Here is a 16,334-nt window from a genome sequence, read left to right as displayed (position 1 = left end):
TAATATTTGTGTCCTTAAAGTTGTTAATCTTCAAATGCACAAAATTTGTTTTCTGTTTAAATATTTTCCAAAAATTATAGAAAAAAGTTGCATTTATTTGAAAATTAAAAATTTTAGAAGAATGTGAATAATTTAGTTTAAAGTTATTTAGATAAGAATTAATTTTTTTATTCCACAAAATAATTTATTTTTGAATAAATTACTCGTTCCTAAAGTTCCGAACGTTTAAATGAACGAAATTTATTTATTTCTCTTTAAAATAAATAATTTATTATAATAATATTTCATCAGGAATCAAAAAATTATAAATTTTCAAAATATTTAATGTAACATTTTTTAATTTTTATTGTCATTTGTAATTTTTTTAAAATGTTTATAATGAAAAAAATATTTCGTTCAAAATTTGTGAATCATCATTGAATCAAATTTTTCAATTTTAATTATATTGTATTTTCATTATTGTGTAAATTTTCCTAATTTTAATTGTTTTGATTAAATTTTCGACTTTTAATTTTGTTAATTCAAATTTGAAAATTTTAATTGTATTGTTTTAAATGTTCCAATTTTAATTCTGTTGATTATAAAATTTTCGAATTTCAATTTTATTGATTCAAATTTTCGAATTTTAATTCTATTGATTAGAATTAATAAATTTTAATTTCATTGCTTTAAATTAGAGAAAGAAATTAATAATTCAATTTTTTTAATTAAAATTTTATAATCCTAAAGTTCTGAACGATCAAATGAACAAAATTTATTTATTTATTTTTCAATTTAAAATGTTACAATAATTTCGTGTCACTAAAAAAAAATTATTAAGTTTCTAAGTGTAAAATTTAAGTTTTTAATTTTTATTGCTAACAGTAATTTATAAAAATATTTCTATTAAAATATGTTTCGTTCATTTGAACGTTCAAAACTTGTGGATCATAAAATTTTACCATTATAATATTAATAAAATTTATTAACATAAAGTTTAGCTAAAATTTTTTATTTATAATTGATTAAGAAAAATAAAAAAAATTGTCATTTATTTTTTGAATATTTAAAGTTGAAATTACCTCAATGATAACAAGATCGTACGGTGGATCGTTGGGAGGATTATTTATAATATTTTCAAAAATTTGATGCTTGAGTAAATCACACACTTTATCGCCAGAAAAGAGAAATAGATTTTTCAGCGAAATTGTCGAAAACATTTTTATATCGGAATAATTCATATTATTCACAATTGGATATAGTGTACCATCTAAACTAAAATCTTTATAATTTGAAATTGGAATTTTTTCTGGAAAATGACTAATCACATCGACTTGATGTCCACTTTTTGCCAATAATTTCATTAGTCGATTACAAATTACAAAATGACTTTGTCCCTGTAGGGGAAATATTCCCAAAATTCTTGCTCCTTCGTTTGGGTTACAATTAATTATAATTATGATAAAAATTAGTTGAATTGGAAATAATGAATTCATTCTTTATGGAAGAATAATTGATTTTTTTTTAATTTTACTTTTTTATATTCTATTTCTTTTTTGACGACGACAAACTATTGTAGGAACTGTCACTTATACTTTTCGTTTGCATTCTACTTTTTTTTATTAAAATATCTTGAAGATAACGATATATTTTACGTTTCTTAAAAATGAATACATTAATGAGTTTTATTTTGAGAGATATGCCAATCACTGTCTCTTTTTTCAATTTTAAAATTGAAACTTGTTAAAACCGAACTATATTTTCGATTATTGGAAAATTTCTTGTAAATCTATTGTCAATTAATTGTCAGTTAATTGTTAAGTAATTGTCAATTAATTGTTAATTAAATTAATATTTTTCTTGATTTAAAAATATTAAAAATGATTTATGTTGAATTTAGAGAACGTTCATAAAATTATTAATTAATATTGTCAATTAATTTTTAATAAAATTAATTTTTATCTTGCTTTATTTAATTATTTTTTTACGACGATGCTGTTTAAAAATATTAAAAATTATTTACATTGAATTTAGAGAACGTTAGTGAAAAAAGGGAAAAACTTTTTCTCTGTTATTTATTTATTCTCTGTTATTTAATAAATATTAATGTTATATAACGAGATGAAATATAAAAGAGAAATTTTCTGTTTTATTCGGATCGACATGAAATTCATTATCTTTTGTTATTGGATGTATTTTTTTGTTGATCGTCAAAAAACATTGATGAATTTTTCACATTATTCCGATATATAACTATACTATTTGCCAATTCAATTATTTTACGTTATTTTATAAAAGAATGCATTTTATTAAAAAATTTCTCTAATTATAAATTTATAATTTAATTATTTAAAATAATGCTCATTTATTTAATATAAATGAATATCGTATTTTATTAATTAAAATTATAACAATACTAATTATTATTTAGGAGAAATTTAAAATTCAAAAATAGGTTTATTAATGAGAAAATATACAAATTATGGATACAAATATAAAAAATTTCAATTAGTAATAATTAAAAATAAAAATCAACGATATTTTATAAGTACGTGTCAGTCATTCACTAGTTTTTTAAAATTAATGGAGACAAAGATATTATTTAAAATTCATTTAATTAAACGAAGAAATCTAATTGAAGGAGTATTTTAATTGCAGTTATAAATTGCATTATATAATAATGATGAATTTATTATTTCTTCTTTTTAGTAAGAAATTCTGCTTTGTTATTCCTTTTTTTCGTACCAAAAATATATTTAATTAAACCGCGAATTATTAATATTAAAAGATACATAACGAGGATGAAAACGAGGAGTATAAAACCGTAAACGTCCAATAATTGAACTTGATACCATGATAAATTGATTGCAGGGGAATGAAGAACGTTCCTATGTCTTATTATATATTCCACCCAAAAAACTGCAGTATCGTGAGGACTCATTGGTCGATCGTAATATAACTTTGATATTCTCTCGACGTTTTGTCTGAAAATAAAGAAAAAAAATATTAATTAACAAGGCAGTAACATCGGTTAATAATTTCTCATTTAAAAGACTGTTTAATAATTTAGATAATTAATGAACTAAATTTTAAATATTTAACTGATTAATAAGCTGTTTACTTAATTAATTCACAAATTAATTTGTTAAATAATTAACGAGTTAATTGTTATTACTTGAATAATTAACAAACTAATTATATAGATAATTAGAAAATTAATTAGTTAGACAGTTAGTGAACTAATTATTTAGTTGATTCTTTCTTTTCTGTACAAAAAAAATAATTCAGTTGATTAATAAGTTAATTATTTAAATAATTAATAAATTAATTTTTTTTAATAATTAACAAGTAAATTGTTTCGGTAATCAACCAACTAATTATCTAGATAGTTAAAAATAAATAATAATCGAAATAATTACGAAGATAATAAATTAATTAGTTAAATAATTAGTAAATTTCTTTGTTAGATAATTAAAACTTAACTGATTAATAAGTTAACAACAATCTGGGTGGTTAACAGGGTATCCGGATAAGAAGTCCAAAACAAAAAGTCCAAACCAAAAAATCCAAAGTAAATGAAATCCAAATAAGTAAAAAAAATAGTTTCACTTTGGATTTATTTTTTTGGATTTTTTGTCCTGGTCAAAAAGTGGAAAGAAATTAAAAATCCAATGAAAAAAATTGAGTTATAAAAATTTAAATGGTTGCCTTGAATGAAATTGTCCTTTTTTTAAAACATTTTATAGAATACTTGAAATTCTTCTAAAAATCTTTTTATTTTATGAAAATAATTGAAATTTTGTGAAAATTTTTTTTATTTTTGACAATAATTGTATTTTTATAAAGAATTTCATCAAAATTGTTGAAAATAATTGTATTTCGTGGAATAATTATTTTAAAAATTTTATAAAATATTTGAAATTCTTCTAGAAATTCGTTTACTTATGAAAATAATTGAAACTTTGTGAAGAATTTTTTTATTTTTGAAAATAATTTAATTTTTGTAATGAATTTCATCAAAATAGTTGAAAATAATTGTATTTCTTGGAATAATTGTTTTAAAAATTTTATTGAATGATTGAAATTATTCTTCTAGAAATTTTTTTATTTATGAAAATAATTGAATTTTTATGAAGAATTTTTTTATGTTTCGAAATAATTGAATTTTTGTAAAGAATTTTATCAAAAATGTTGAAAATAATTCCGATTTTATAGCATAAAAGAAATAACGTGGCTTTTTCACATGTTTTATTATTTATTTTGGAAGTTTTTATTTATTTTTGATTTTTTGACTTTGGGCATTTTCATTTTGGATTTTTTGTACTTTGGACATTTTTTTCTTGGACTTTCCGGTCTGGATTTATTGAATTTAAAAAATAATAGAATTGAAAAGAATTTAATTTAAACGTATAAAATTTAAAAATTTTAAAACTCCATTAATTGGAATTATTTTAGACACAGTTCAGGATTAATAAACAATTTTTTATAAACAATTGTTTATAATAAACAAAAGATAAAGTTTGATAAAAAAAATAATTTTTTATCTCCTGCTGATTATCGGCTATGGTTACTTTTTATTAATTGTAAATTAAATTAATTTTGAAGACACAGATATTATTTTGAATTGTTCTAGTAATAGCTCAGGACCAATAAATAATTTTTTTATTAACAATTATTTTCATAAATAATAAAATTTTTTACATGGATTCAATTATTTTCAGAAATAATAAAACTCATCGCATAATTTTAATTTTTTTTAATACAATTTTAATCGAATTCCTAGAAAAATTTAATTATTCTTAGAAATTTTATTAAAATTTGTCGAAAAAATTCAATTATTTAAAATTTTTTTGATAAAATTCTTTGTGAGAATTCAATTTTAAGAGACATTCAATTATTCAATAAATTTTTTTTTGAATTTCAAAAAGTTTGAATTTGAAATTTTTGAAATTGTTAATTCCTTTTGTCGCAACCCTGTATTTCTTTATTTCTTGTATTTCTATATTTATTATTTTGTCTATTTATTTTATTTTGTATTTTATATAACTAACGAACTAATTATCTAGAGCATTAAAAAATTAATTAGGTAGATAATTAATAATTTATTAATTAGATAATTAGCAAACTAATTATTCAGTTGATTTTTCGTTTTTTTTTACCAAAGAAAGAATTATTCAATTGATTAATAAATTAATTTCCCAGATTAATGAATAATTAATAAAATTAATAAAATTTAATACTAAAATAATTGACGAAATTTAGATAAATAATTAAAACTAAATATTTAGACAAAGATTTAGGCTAAAATTTCGACAACTTTGAGGAAACTAATAATTTGGAAAATTAATAAAATAATTTTGTTGATAATCAACTAATAGCTAATTAATTTTTTAATTAGGTAGAGAATTAATTAGTTGATTATTTATTAGTAATAACGAATTTTCACCTATATTCCGGATTTTCCAACACAGTCTTGATAGCATTTGTGAATTCACTTTCGGTGATATTTTTATAACTCAATGAAATCGCCATTCTTCGTTCTTGGTGTGATTTTATATTAATAATCTGATCTCCAAAGAGTGGAATTCCCACCATAGGTACTCCACAGTAAATTGCCTCCAAAGTACTCATTAATCCTCCATGAGTGACAAATGCTATCACATTTTTGTGCTCTAAAAAGAATTGAAAAAATATTTAATTAAATACAAATTAAATATTACTAAATATTATAGTAAGAAGTACTACTAAGTACTAGTATATTTCTAAGAAAATTGTAAATTTTAAATAGTAAATTCTGTTTCTAATATTTTGATAGAAAATTGAATTCCTTACTCAGAATTTGAATCTGCGGTAGCCATGAATGTGTTTTCACATTTTTCGGTAAATCTGCAGGCAATTCCTTTGGATTTGCGATTTTCATTAAAACTCGAACTGGCGCAATATTTCGAAAAGTTGAATAAAAAGCTTTAAGTGTCTCCCTTGGGAATGATTCTATTTTTACCATTGATCCAAAGGATATATAAATACATCCCGACGAGCTTTCGTCAAGCCATTGTTGTAAATCCTGCGTTCAGAAAAAAAAGGTTATTTTTTCTAAATCATTTTTTTTGTATTATTATTCTATTTTTTTTTATTTTTCTGCAACAAAAGAGAGAAGTTTGAAAAAAGAAAATAAATATTATACGGTTTTAACAACTAGGAGAGATTGAGTGTTTCAGGAGAGAGTATAAAAGCACTAGAACTGAAAGTAAGTTTTTGTACAAATATAGAGGAATACCGGATCTAATTTCCTTCCACTGTCCTCGATATGTAAACCTCCAACTTCAACAACAGCTGGAGTCATAGGTTGAATTCCATTAATACTGAAATGTGAATTCACTAACAAAAGATCTAATTCCGTTGAAAGTTGATAAATGTCCGGATAACCTGGTCCAAAGTGTTCATCGACGTATTTCGATTGTTTGTCCACATAATAGTTGAATACATGCTTTATAAAGTGTGACATTAGTGTGTTTTTTACACGTTGCCAAAAATTCATATTGAAATTTAATCCAGTGAATGGTCCAGGAATTATTGCCTGATTACCAGGATTTCCAATTGGTTCGCGAATCCATTCGTATAATGCCGCCGTTGAAACGCCAATCATTGGTACTTTTAGGTGTCGTCCAAGTGCAAAGTAGCAATGAGCCGCGAATACCTGAAAAAAAAGTTGTTTTGTACTTTAAATATTTCGAAATTTTTATTTCTTTACTTATTATTTATTTATACTTGTATTTTTATTTATTCTTTAATTATTCATTACTTTTTTTAATAGGTTTTATTTTCTTAATATTTATTTATTTATTTGTATATATTTTTTTTTATTTATTTTCTTCTTTTTTATTTTCAGAAGAGTAAAAGTGAGCAACGCACGAGACTATAGGAGAAGCGTCCCCCCACCCAGGGACCTTCCCCTTCCTTCGGTTCGCCATCCAATGAGCAAACTGTTCTTGCGAGTGGAAGGGAACGCTTCTCCTATACTTCTGCGGTTGCTAGTAATTTAATTTTAACCACGTGGAATTATTTTTTACGTTTAATTTTATTTGAAAAATTATAATTATTTTTCACTTCTAATTTTATTTGAACAATTTAAAGTCGTTTTTTATTCTAATTTACTTGAAACAACTTGAAAGTATTTTTTAATTTCAATTTGATTTTTACAAAAACTTAGAATTAATTTTTAATTTTAATTTAATTTAAACAATTTATAATTAACAGTTGACAATTAATTAACAGTTTGAAATTGTTTTCTATTCTAACTAAATTTTAACAAAATTTAGAAATATTTTTTAATTTTAATTCTATTTTAACAATTTATTATTGTTTATTACTTGTTATTTAATTTTAACAATTAAAATTATTAATTTAATTTCAATTTGATTTTGATAATTTAAAATTGTTTTACTTTTAATTTTATTTTAATAATAAGAATTCTTTTCATTTCTAAACTTTATTCTTATTTAATTACAATTAACAATTAAACTAATTTAAATTTTAACTAAATTAAATTCAATTACATTGAATAAATTGAAACAAAATTAGAAGAATTTTTAATTTTTAATTTAAATCGAACAATTTGAAATTGTTTTCAACTTTTAATTTTGTTTTAACAATTAAAATTTTTCAATTTTAATTCGACATTATACAGTTGGATAATTATTTTTTTACTTCTAATTTAATTTTAACAATTATAATTATTTTTCACTTCTAATTCTGTTTTATAACAATTTAAAATTGTTTTTTATTCTAATTTACTTGTAACAACTTGAAAGTATTTTTTAATTTCAATTTGATTTTAAGAAAAACTTAAAATTATTTTTTAATTTTAATTTAATTTGAACAATTTATAATTATCAGCTTTAAATTGTTTTCTATTCTAACTAAATTATAACAAAATTTAAAATTTTTTTTTAAATTTTAATTCTATTTTAACAATTTATTGTTATTTAGAACTACTTGTTATTTCATTTTCACAATTAAATTTAATTTCAATTTGATTTTGATAATTTAAAATTGTTTTTTACTTTTAATTTTATTTTAAAAATTAAAATTCTTTCAATTTCTAAATTTTATTCTCATTTAATTACAATTAACAATTAAACTAATTTAAATTTTAACTAAATTCAATTAAATTTAAACAAAATTAGAAAATTTTTAAATACTTATTTGAATCGAACAATTTGAAATTGTTTTCAGCTTTTAATTTTGTTTTAACAATTAAAATTTTTCAATTCTATTTCAACATTAAACAGTTGGAGAATTATTTTTTATTGTATAATTTAAATTTAAAATAGTTTTTCACTTCTAATTTTCTTTTGACATATATTTTTTTATTAAGAAACAGAAATTAGATTTAATGGAGTAAAATTGAAATAAAGAGTCAATTTTTATCGTCTTTTATCAGATAAATGAAATCAGTGAAGCAAGAAAAAAATAAGTAATCGAGTGCTTACTCTCAAATCATCAATTTTTTAATTATTTGATTTATAATTTTTTTTTCTGTACAAATATAGTTTATTATTTTATTATTAATTTTAAAATTGTTTGTTTTTCGAAGCTAAATAATAATTATTATTTGTGTCAAAAGATGAAATTATTAATAAAAATTATTATTTAACTTTGAATATAAAAAAATGTAACAATAGAAGTAAAAAATATTAATAATTTAAATTTTAATGAGATAATAAAAATTAATTTAAAAAGACTGTTTTAGCAAACTGCAAATAATAATAAATAATAAAAAACAAAACAAATAATAATAGTCTCTAATAATAATAATAGTATTAATAGCAATACTTGGAAAAAAATTAATAATAAAAATATTCAATATTCAATTAATTGGCTTTAAAACATCAAAAATGTGTCATAGAAATATTAATATTAAAATTATAAATATTAAAAATATTAATTTTAAAAATAATGTTAGTGAGCATAATTACAGCAATAGCAATTAACAGTAATTAATTACCTCAACAATGACGAGATCATACGGCGGGTCCTTTGGAGGATTTTTAATGACATTACTGATAACTGGATGACTTAATAATTTACATATTTGATTACCGGCCATATCGATAAATTCGCTAAAACCACCAGGACCAAATTTGGTAAATTGTTCGAAAGTTATGTTATTGACAACATTATGTAATGAGCCCTTAATACTTAAATCATGATAATTAGGAATTGGTTCTTTAAGAGGAAAATGGCTAATAACATCGACATGATGACCCTTTTTCGCTAAAGTTTTCATTAATTGTTCACACATAACAAAATGACTTTTTCCATTCAATGGAAATATTCCCAAAATTCTGTAACCATCACTTATTTCACTATTATTAATAACAACAGTAAGAATTGACAATATTATTAAAAAATTTATTGTCGCCATTTTAAACACTTAATTTATTAAAAGATTAAAATTAATTTCTTAACAACACTATTTTAGGAGGGAAAACTCTTTTTTTTTTTTTTTTGGTTTTATTTGAAATTTTATTTCTCGCAATAAAAATTTAACGTTAAAATTGATTGTTATTCTCAATAGATCGCAATAAAGAAACCGATTATTTCGAATGGTGAGTAGAGAATTTATCACATTGGTCTTGTAACATCATCATGAGAAAGAAAAGAGGGAGGGAGGGGATAATAAAAATGAACTTTACTGCAATTTCGTTCAAGGTCATAAATGATAAAATTGTCGCAGTTATATTTTCTAATAAAATGCATATATATATACTCTATTTAAAGTTTTTTAATATATTTTGAAATTAGTCTTTAGTTTTGAATATTTTTTTAAATCAATTTTAAAAATGTCGATATGTCAAAAATATCAAATTTGAAATTAATTATTTATAGTAAATAGTAAATTTGAAATTTTCACTTGTTATTATTTTAATTAATAAAATATTGACAGAGAAATTTGTGTACTAAAATGTAAATTTAATAAAATTTGCACTTGTTTATATTTTAATTAATACGATGTTGAAAGTGAAATTAATTTAGTAAAGTAAGAAGTAAATTAAAAATTAAATTAAACTAAAAATAGATAAAAATAGAATTTGAAAATTTTTAATTATACACATTTTTTATTTTTATTTTTTTTTTGGGGAAAAAAGTTTATGAATTAAAAATAATAAATGCGACATAAAAAATAGAAATTGTGGCAGTTTTTTTATTGCTTCTTTTTTGACTCTAAATTTTTGGTAAACGTAATAAAAATAAAGAATTTAAATAATTTTACAACAATGAAATACACTGTGTAGGATATTGCAAAAGTAATTAGTAACAAAAATCCATAAACGTCTAAAAGTTCCAACTGCCACCATTGTAATTTTGTAGCTGGCGATTGAAGTACATTTCCATTTCTTCCAATGTATTCAATCCAAAAAGTTGCTGTTTCCAAAGGACTCAATGGTCGATCCTTGTATAATTTTGATAATTTATTTACATTTTTTCTGAAAATTATATTTTTTTCTACCACACGCACCGAAAGTACACCATTTCCTACGTGTTTAGCGGGAGAAAAGTGTATGATTCCCTGCGAGCGGGAGGGAATGTACATTCCCTCCCGGCTAGTGACGTCACCGGGAGGGAATGTAACATTCCCTCCCTGTGAGGGAGGAAAAGTAACTTGCTTTCTCGGTAATATTATCAAAGTATGACCATTGATGAATCAGTTACGTGAGTTACGTCAGCTAAGTGACTTACGTAACTTACGCGAGTTACGCAAATGGTGTAGTTACGTAACTTACGTAAATGGTGTAGTTATGTTAGTCTTTCGAGTTACAAATAATAAATGATTTACGTAAGTTACGTAACTTACGTTACTTACGTTACTTACGCTACTTGCGTAAACCTACGCTCTTTGGGTTAGTTTAGTTATTTTAAGCTTTTCACAAACTTTCAGTTACCACAGTTGTAACTATACCGCCCCCAGCTACAACTATACATTCAAAAGTAACAATCAAACTGCCGCGTTTGTACTTTCGGTATACGTGTGTTAGAAAAAATAGTATGTGCAACTCGGGAGGAAAATTGATTTCCACTCGTGTTTTACAGTTCTCGGCTTCGCTCGCAAGCACTCGCCTTCGGCTCGTTTGCTCGCTACGCCTCGAACTGCAAACTACACTCGTCGGAAATCATCCATTTCCCTCCCTTGATGCACAATCTACTATTAAATCAATATTTTACGGTTTATGATTAAATAGATTTTGAATTTAAATTAACATTCAAAGAAGAAGAGGAATTTAAAATAAATTGCCAAGAATTTTAAACAATACGCATTTGAATTTTAATTGTTAGAAAAATAATTACTGTCAAATTTGGTTTTACTGATTTTTTCAATTATTCTTTTTAGTTGATTCAAAAATAATTATATTGTGAACATCAGTTTTACCAATTTATTCCATTTTTTTTTTATTAATTATAGAAAATAATTGTTTTCAAATTTAGTTTTACCAACTTTTTCAATTAATACGAAAATAATTGAATTTTCCCTTAATTAATAGTTAATTATTATTGTGAACTTCCGTTTTACCAATTTTTTCAATTAATTGTTTTCTCAATTAGTAAAAAATTAATTATTGTAGAGTTTAGTTTCACAAATATTTTCAATTATTTTTTTTTTTATCAATTAGTTTAAAATTAATTAGTGTAGAATTTAGTTTTACCAATTTTTCCAATTAATACAAATATAATTGCTGTAAAGTTTCATTTTACTGAAAATTTTACTTAAAATACTTAAATAATTATTGTAGAGTTTAGTTTCAGAAATTTTTATATTATTTTTAAATACATAAATAGTTATGGTAAATTTTAGTTATACTTATTTTTTTCTGTTATATAAAAATAATTATTGTGAACTTCAGTTTTACAAATTTTTTCAATTAATCAGAAAATAATTATTTAAAAATTTTTTCCTCAATTAGTATAAAAATAATTATTGTAGAGTTTAGTTTCACCAATTTTTCAATTAATACAAAAATAATTATTATAAAGTTTGTTTTTACCCATTTTTTCAATTAATACAAAAATAATTATTGTAAGATTTATTTTCACCCATTTTTTCAATTATTATACAAAAATAAGTAGTGTAAAGTTTAATTTTACCGTTTTTTTTAATTAATACGAAAATAATTATTATATAGTTAGTTTTTACCAATTTTTTCAATTAATATAAAAATATAATTATTGTAAGGTTTATTTTTACCCATTTTCTCAATTAGTATAAAAATAATTATTGTAGAGTTTAATTTTACCGATTTTTTTAATTAATACGAAAATAATTATTATAAAGTTTAGTTTCACAAATGTTTATGAATTAATACAAAAATAGTTATTGTAAATTTTTGTTTTACCAATTTTTTCCTACTTTTTTTCAAATAATTCAAAACTAATTTATTGTACTTTAATTTTCACAATTTTGAAAACTTATATATTACTGATTTTTTAATTTTGGTTTTTCTATTAAAAAAAAAATGAAAATTGAAAATAAGTATAATATTAAACAGACAGTTTGTAGATGAAACAAAAACAAACTTTATATAGATTTAAATTTACATGAAATTTACATTTATATTATATCTATGTACTTTAAACTATTTCCTATTATCCTCTGACGTTTAATTTAATGTTTTTAAATTTAAATTTAAAATTTAATGTTCAATATATACCTGTACACAGAATTTTGAAAAATTTCCGTTATGGCATTTATAAGTTGTTCGCCATTCAAAGTTTTCCAATCTAAGGAAATGGCAATTTTTCTTTGAACCAAATTTTCCAGATTCGATAATTGATCCGCAAACAATGGTATTCCAATCATTGGTATTCCGTTCAAAATTGATTCCAATCCTCCCATCATTCCCCCGTGTGTTATAAATATTTTCATATTTTTGTATTCTAAAAAATGGTAATTTTCGTTAATTTTCGATTTTTGATTTTCGATAATTTTAGTTGATAGACTTTTTCGTTAAACTTCCTTGTGAGTAATGTTGAAAATTTTAACTTTTGTTAGTTTCTACAAATTTTGTCAAAAATGGGTTAAAATTTTAGTCGCATTTGTCATTCTTGGATAGGATAACAATTTACCAAAGTTTCAAAAATATTAAATTGAAATATTAAATATTTCAGCGAATATTAATTTTCTGTTTGACTTACTAAATACAAGTGATTGCGAAAGCCAAGAGAATGTCTTGACATTGCTTGGAAGTTTCAATTTTAAATCATCGGGTTTTTTAATTTTGATTAAAAATCGAAATTGTGGTAAATTTTGAAATGCTTCGTAAAAGGCTTCAATTAAATGCCTTGGAAATGTTTCAAAAAGAACCATTGATCCGAAACTTATGTAAATACATCCATTGTTACTATTGTCCAGCCATTTTTGAATATCCTGCAAATTAAATAAATGAGAAAATTTAATTTATAATCAAATATTACAATAATTTTCATTATTTATAGCATAGAATTTCTTGATGCTTCAAATTTTGTTTTACATCTTTATTATTTATAATTTCTATTATCAAAATTTGTTTTCTTTCAACAAACTAGTTTTTTTACTATTTAAAAGAGTTGTTGTTTAAAAAATAAAAGGAAAAGAAGAAAACCTCTTTTCTAGTAAATAAAAGACTGTATTTTATTCAGTACAAAAGAGTTTGAAAGGATTTAAATATTTACATCGGGCAATTTTTCTTCGTCTTCCTGAATATGTATTCCACCAACTTCCACAATTGATGTTGTCAATGGTTTGACGCCCGTTAAACTATAATGTGAATTGACCAAAACTAGAGCAACACTTTTTTCGAGTTGATTAATATTGGGAAAATTTTCATCATTAAAATATTTTCTCACATAATTATTCTGCTCTTGCGAATAATGATCGAACATTAATTTCGCGTGTATTGTACTGGCAGTGTTGATTAATCTCTTGAAAAAATTTACAATAAATGAGTCATTTTTCGATTGGTGAATTAATGATGTACTCAATGGATTGCCAAAAGGTTCATTCATCCATTCGTAGAGACTACTACTTGTCACTCCGATTATTGGAATTTTGAAGTGGTGCCCAAATGCCAGAAAGCAAGGATTCATGAAGATCTGTAAATAAAAGGGAATTTTTTCGACAAACGAATTTTTTTACTGGAAACTTTTTTTTCATTTACTTTTGTAAATTAAATTAAATTTTTCGATAAACGAATTTTTTTAGTGGAAACTTTGTTTTCCATTTACTTTCGTAAATGGAAAAAAAAGTTTCCTCTAAAAAAATTCGTTTATCGAAAAAATTTCTTTTTCAGCTCTAAATTAGTTTTTAACTTGATATTAAATAAGTAAAGTAAAAAAAATTTTTTTAATAGTAAAAATAATTTTTTAAAAATGAAAATAATGTTTCAAAAAACTCACTTCGACAACAATAAGATCGTAGGATGTTTTTTTGAGTGGTCCTTTAATAAAATCTTGCAACACAGAATGTCCGAGAATATCACAAAGTGCATTCATTTCCTCTTGTAAGAAATCTCTGATCCAAAAAAATTGCGATATATTTTCTATCATTTGAAATGTGACATTATTTTGTGTTTCTGGAGCAGTGCCTTTAATACTGAAGTCACGGTAATTTTCTTGGGGAATTTCTAAAGGAAAATGACTTATGACATCTACTTTATGTCCCTTTCGCGCAAGTTCCCTCATTATTTGTTCAAACATCACAAAATGACTTTTCCCCGGAAATGGAAAAATGCCAAGGATTTTGTATCCATTGTTAAATTCAAAATTCAACGTCACACTGAATAATAATATCATGAAAATCTTTTGCGAACACATATTATTTTTGAAAGGAAAGAAATTTTTCTCTCTTTATTTTTTTATTCTTTGTTTACTATTCTTTTTTATACTATTCTATTTTATTTTACTACTTTTAGTATTTTATTTATCACTTTTACTATTTTATTTACTATTTTTACTATTTAATTTACTATTTTCACTATTTTTTTTATTTTCTACGATTAATTTACTATTTTCACTATTTTATTTACTACTTTTGGTATTTTATTTACCACTTTTACTGTTTTATTTACTATTTTTACTATTTAATTTACTATTTTCACTATTTTTTTTATTTTCTACTATTAATTTACTATTTTCACTATTTTATTTACTACTTTTGGTATTTTATTTACCACTTTTACTGTTTTATTTACTATTTTTACTATTTAATTTACTATTTTCAGTATTTTATTTACTACTTTTGGTATTTTATTTACCACTTTTACTGTTTTATTTACTAGTTTTACTATTTAATTTACTATTTTCACTATTTTATTTTCTACTATTTTCACTATTTTATTTACTACTTTTTCTATTTTATTTACCACTTTTACTATTTTATTTACCACTTTTACTATTTTATTTACTATTTATATTTTCACTATATAATTTATTATTTTCACTATTTTATTTACAACTTTTAGTATTTTATTTACCACTTTTAGTATTTTATTTACTACTTTTACTATTTTATTTGCCACTTTTATTATTTTATTTACTATTTTTACTATTTAATTTATTATTTTCACTATTTTATTTTCTACTATTTTCACTATTTTATTTACTACTTTTAGTATTTTATTTACCACTTTTAATATTTTATTTTCCATTTTCACTATTTAATTTACTATCTTAACTATTTTATTTTCTACTATTTTTTTTACTATTTTATTTTTCACGTATGCTTACTATTTTATTTAATAATTTTTTTTTCACTCTATAATTATTTATATATTTTAAAGTTCAGAGTTTTTGGTGTACTTTTTTATTTATTGTTTCTTTTATTTTTTGTTTAGTTATTTATTTATTGTTTTATTTACAATTTTAATTTTTTGGTCATTTCAATTATTGTTTATTTAATTATTTGCTTTATCTTTTATTATTTATTTTATTTTTAGTGAATTTTCCATTGTTTCTTTATTGTTATTAATTGTTTAAAATTGTATTTATATTTTTTATTAATTAAAAATATTTTATTAATATTAAATATTTATTTCATTGATTTGATATTAAATATTTTTGTTATTGATTTGAGATTAAATATTTTTTTATTGATTTGATATGAAATATTTTTATTTATTAATTTGATATTAAATATGTTTTTTATTAATTCGATATGAAATATGTTTTTTATTAATTCGATATTTAATGTTTTTTTATTAATTCAATATTAAATATTTATTTTATTGATACGATATTAAATTTTTTTTATTGATTCGATATTAAATGTATTTATTTTATTGACTTAATTTTCAAAAAAGAAATTTCTTTTTATTGTTGAAGAA

The 16,334-nt window shown here is 21.6% G+C and overlaps 3 protein-coding genes across 11 annotated transcripts in view; 1 reads left to right on the top strand and 2 right to left on the bottom strand.

Moving 5' to 3' along the window:
* The window catches only part of LOC122501958 (calcitonin receptor-like), a 314,998-nt gene that overhangs the window by 120,246 nt on the left and 178,418 nt on the right, over positions 1-16,334 (top strand). The window lies entirely within an intron of this gene.
* On the bottom strand, positions 2,417-9,613 carry LOC122501951 (UDP-glucosyltransferase 2-like). The gene is made up of 5 exons (XM_043611749.1): positions 8,987-9,613; positions 6,257-6,676; positions 5,812-6,043; positions 5,426-5,651; positions 2,417-2,963 (listed from the first exon to the last, which is right to left on the bottom strand). The coding sequence occupies exons 1-5, from the start codon at positions 9,404-9,406 to the stop codon at positions 2,672-2,674; spliced, it is 1,590 nt and encodes a 529-aa protein (XP_043467684.1). The 5' UTR covers positions 9,407-9,613; the 3' UTR covers positions 2,417-2,671.
* On the bottom strand, positions 10,183-14,945 carry LOC122501955 (UDP-glucosyltransferase 2-like). Of its 2 annotated transcripts, none has more exons than XM_043611755.1 (5): positions 14,410-14,945; positions 13,687-14,106; positions 13,171-13,402; positions 12,687-12,912; positions 10,183-10,469 (listed from the first exon to the last, which is right to left on the bottom strand). In XM_043611755.1, the coding sequence occupies exons 1-5, from the start codon at positions 14,824-14,826 to the stop codon at positions 10,187-10,189; spliced, it is 1,578 nt and encodes a 525-aa protein (XP_043467690.1). In that variant the 5' UTR covers positions 14,827-14,945; the 3' UTR covers positions 10,183-10,186. The 2 variants fall into 2 exon arrangements, with proteins under 2 accessions (XP_043467690.1, XP_043467691.1); XM_043611756.1 differs by having other exon boundaries at positions 10,306-10,435.

Source organism: Leptopilina heterotoma, unplaced genomic scaffold (genome assembly GCF_015476425.1).
Source record: "Leptopilina heterotoma isolate Lh14 unplaced genomic scaffold, ASM1547642v1 Lhet_219, whole genome shotgun sequence".
Taxonomy (NCBI): domain Eukaryota; kingdom Metazoa; phylum Arthropoda; class Insecta; order Hymenoptera; family Figitidae; genus Leptopilina; species Leptopilina heterotoma.
The sequence above is the reverse complement of the archived record's forward strand: the minus strand, read 5'-3'. Positions and strand labels throughout refer to the sequence as shown.

Coding starts and splice junctions, on each gene's coding strand:
- LOC122501951 (XM_043611749.1), bottom strand. CDS start 9,406: ATGGCGACAATAAATTTTTTAATAATATTGTCAATTCTTACTGTTGTT. Junction 5,652..5,811: donor ACCGCAGATTCAAATTCTGA/GTAAGGAATTCA, acceptor AATTCTTTTTAG/AGCACAAAAATGTGATAGCA. Junction 2,964..5,425: donor TTGGAAAATCCGGAATATAG/GTGAAAATTCGT, acceptor CTTTATTTTCAG/ACAAAACGTCGAGAGAATAT.
- LOC122501955 (XM_043611755.1), bottom strand. CDS start 14,826: ATGTGTTCGCAAAAGATTTTCATGATATTATTATTCAGTGTGACGTTG. Junction 14,107..14,409: donor ACGATCTTATTGTTGTCGAA/GTGAGTTTTTTG, acceptor TTTTATTTACAG/ATCTTCATGAATCCTTGCTT. Junction 13,403..13,686: donor ACGAAGAAAAATTGCCCGAT/GTAAATATTTAA, acceptor TTTAATTTGCAG/GATATTCAAAAATGGCTGGA.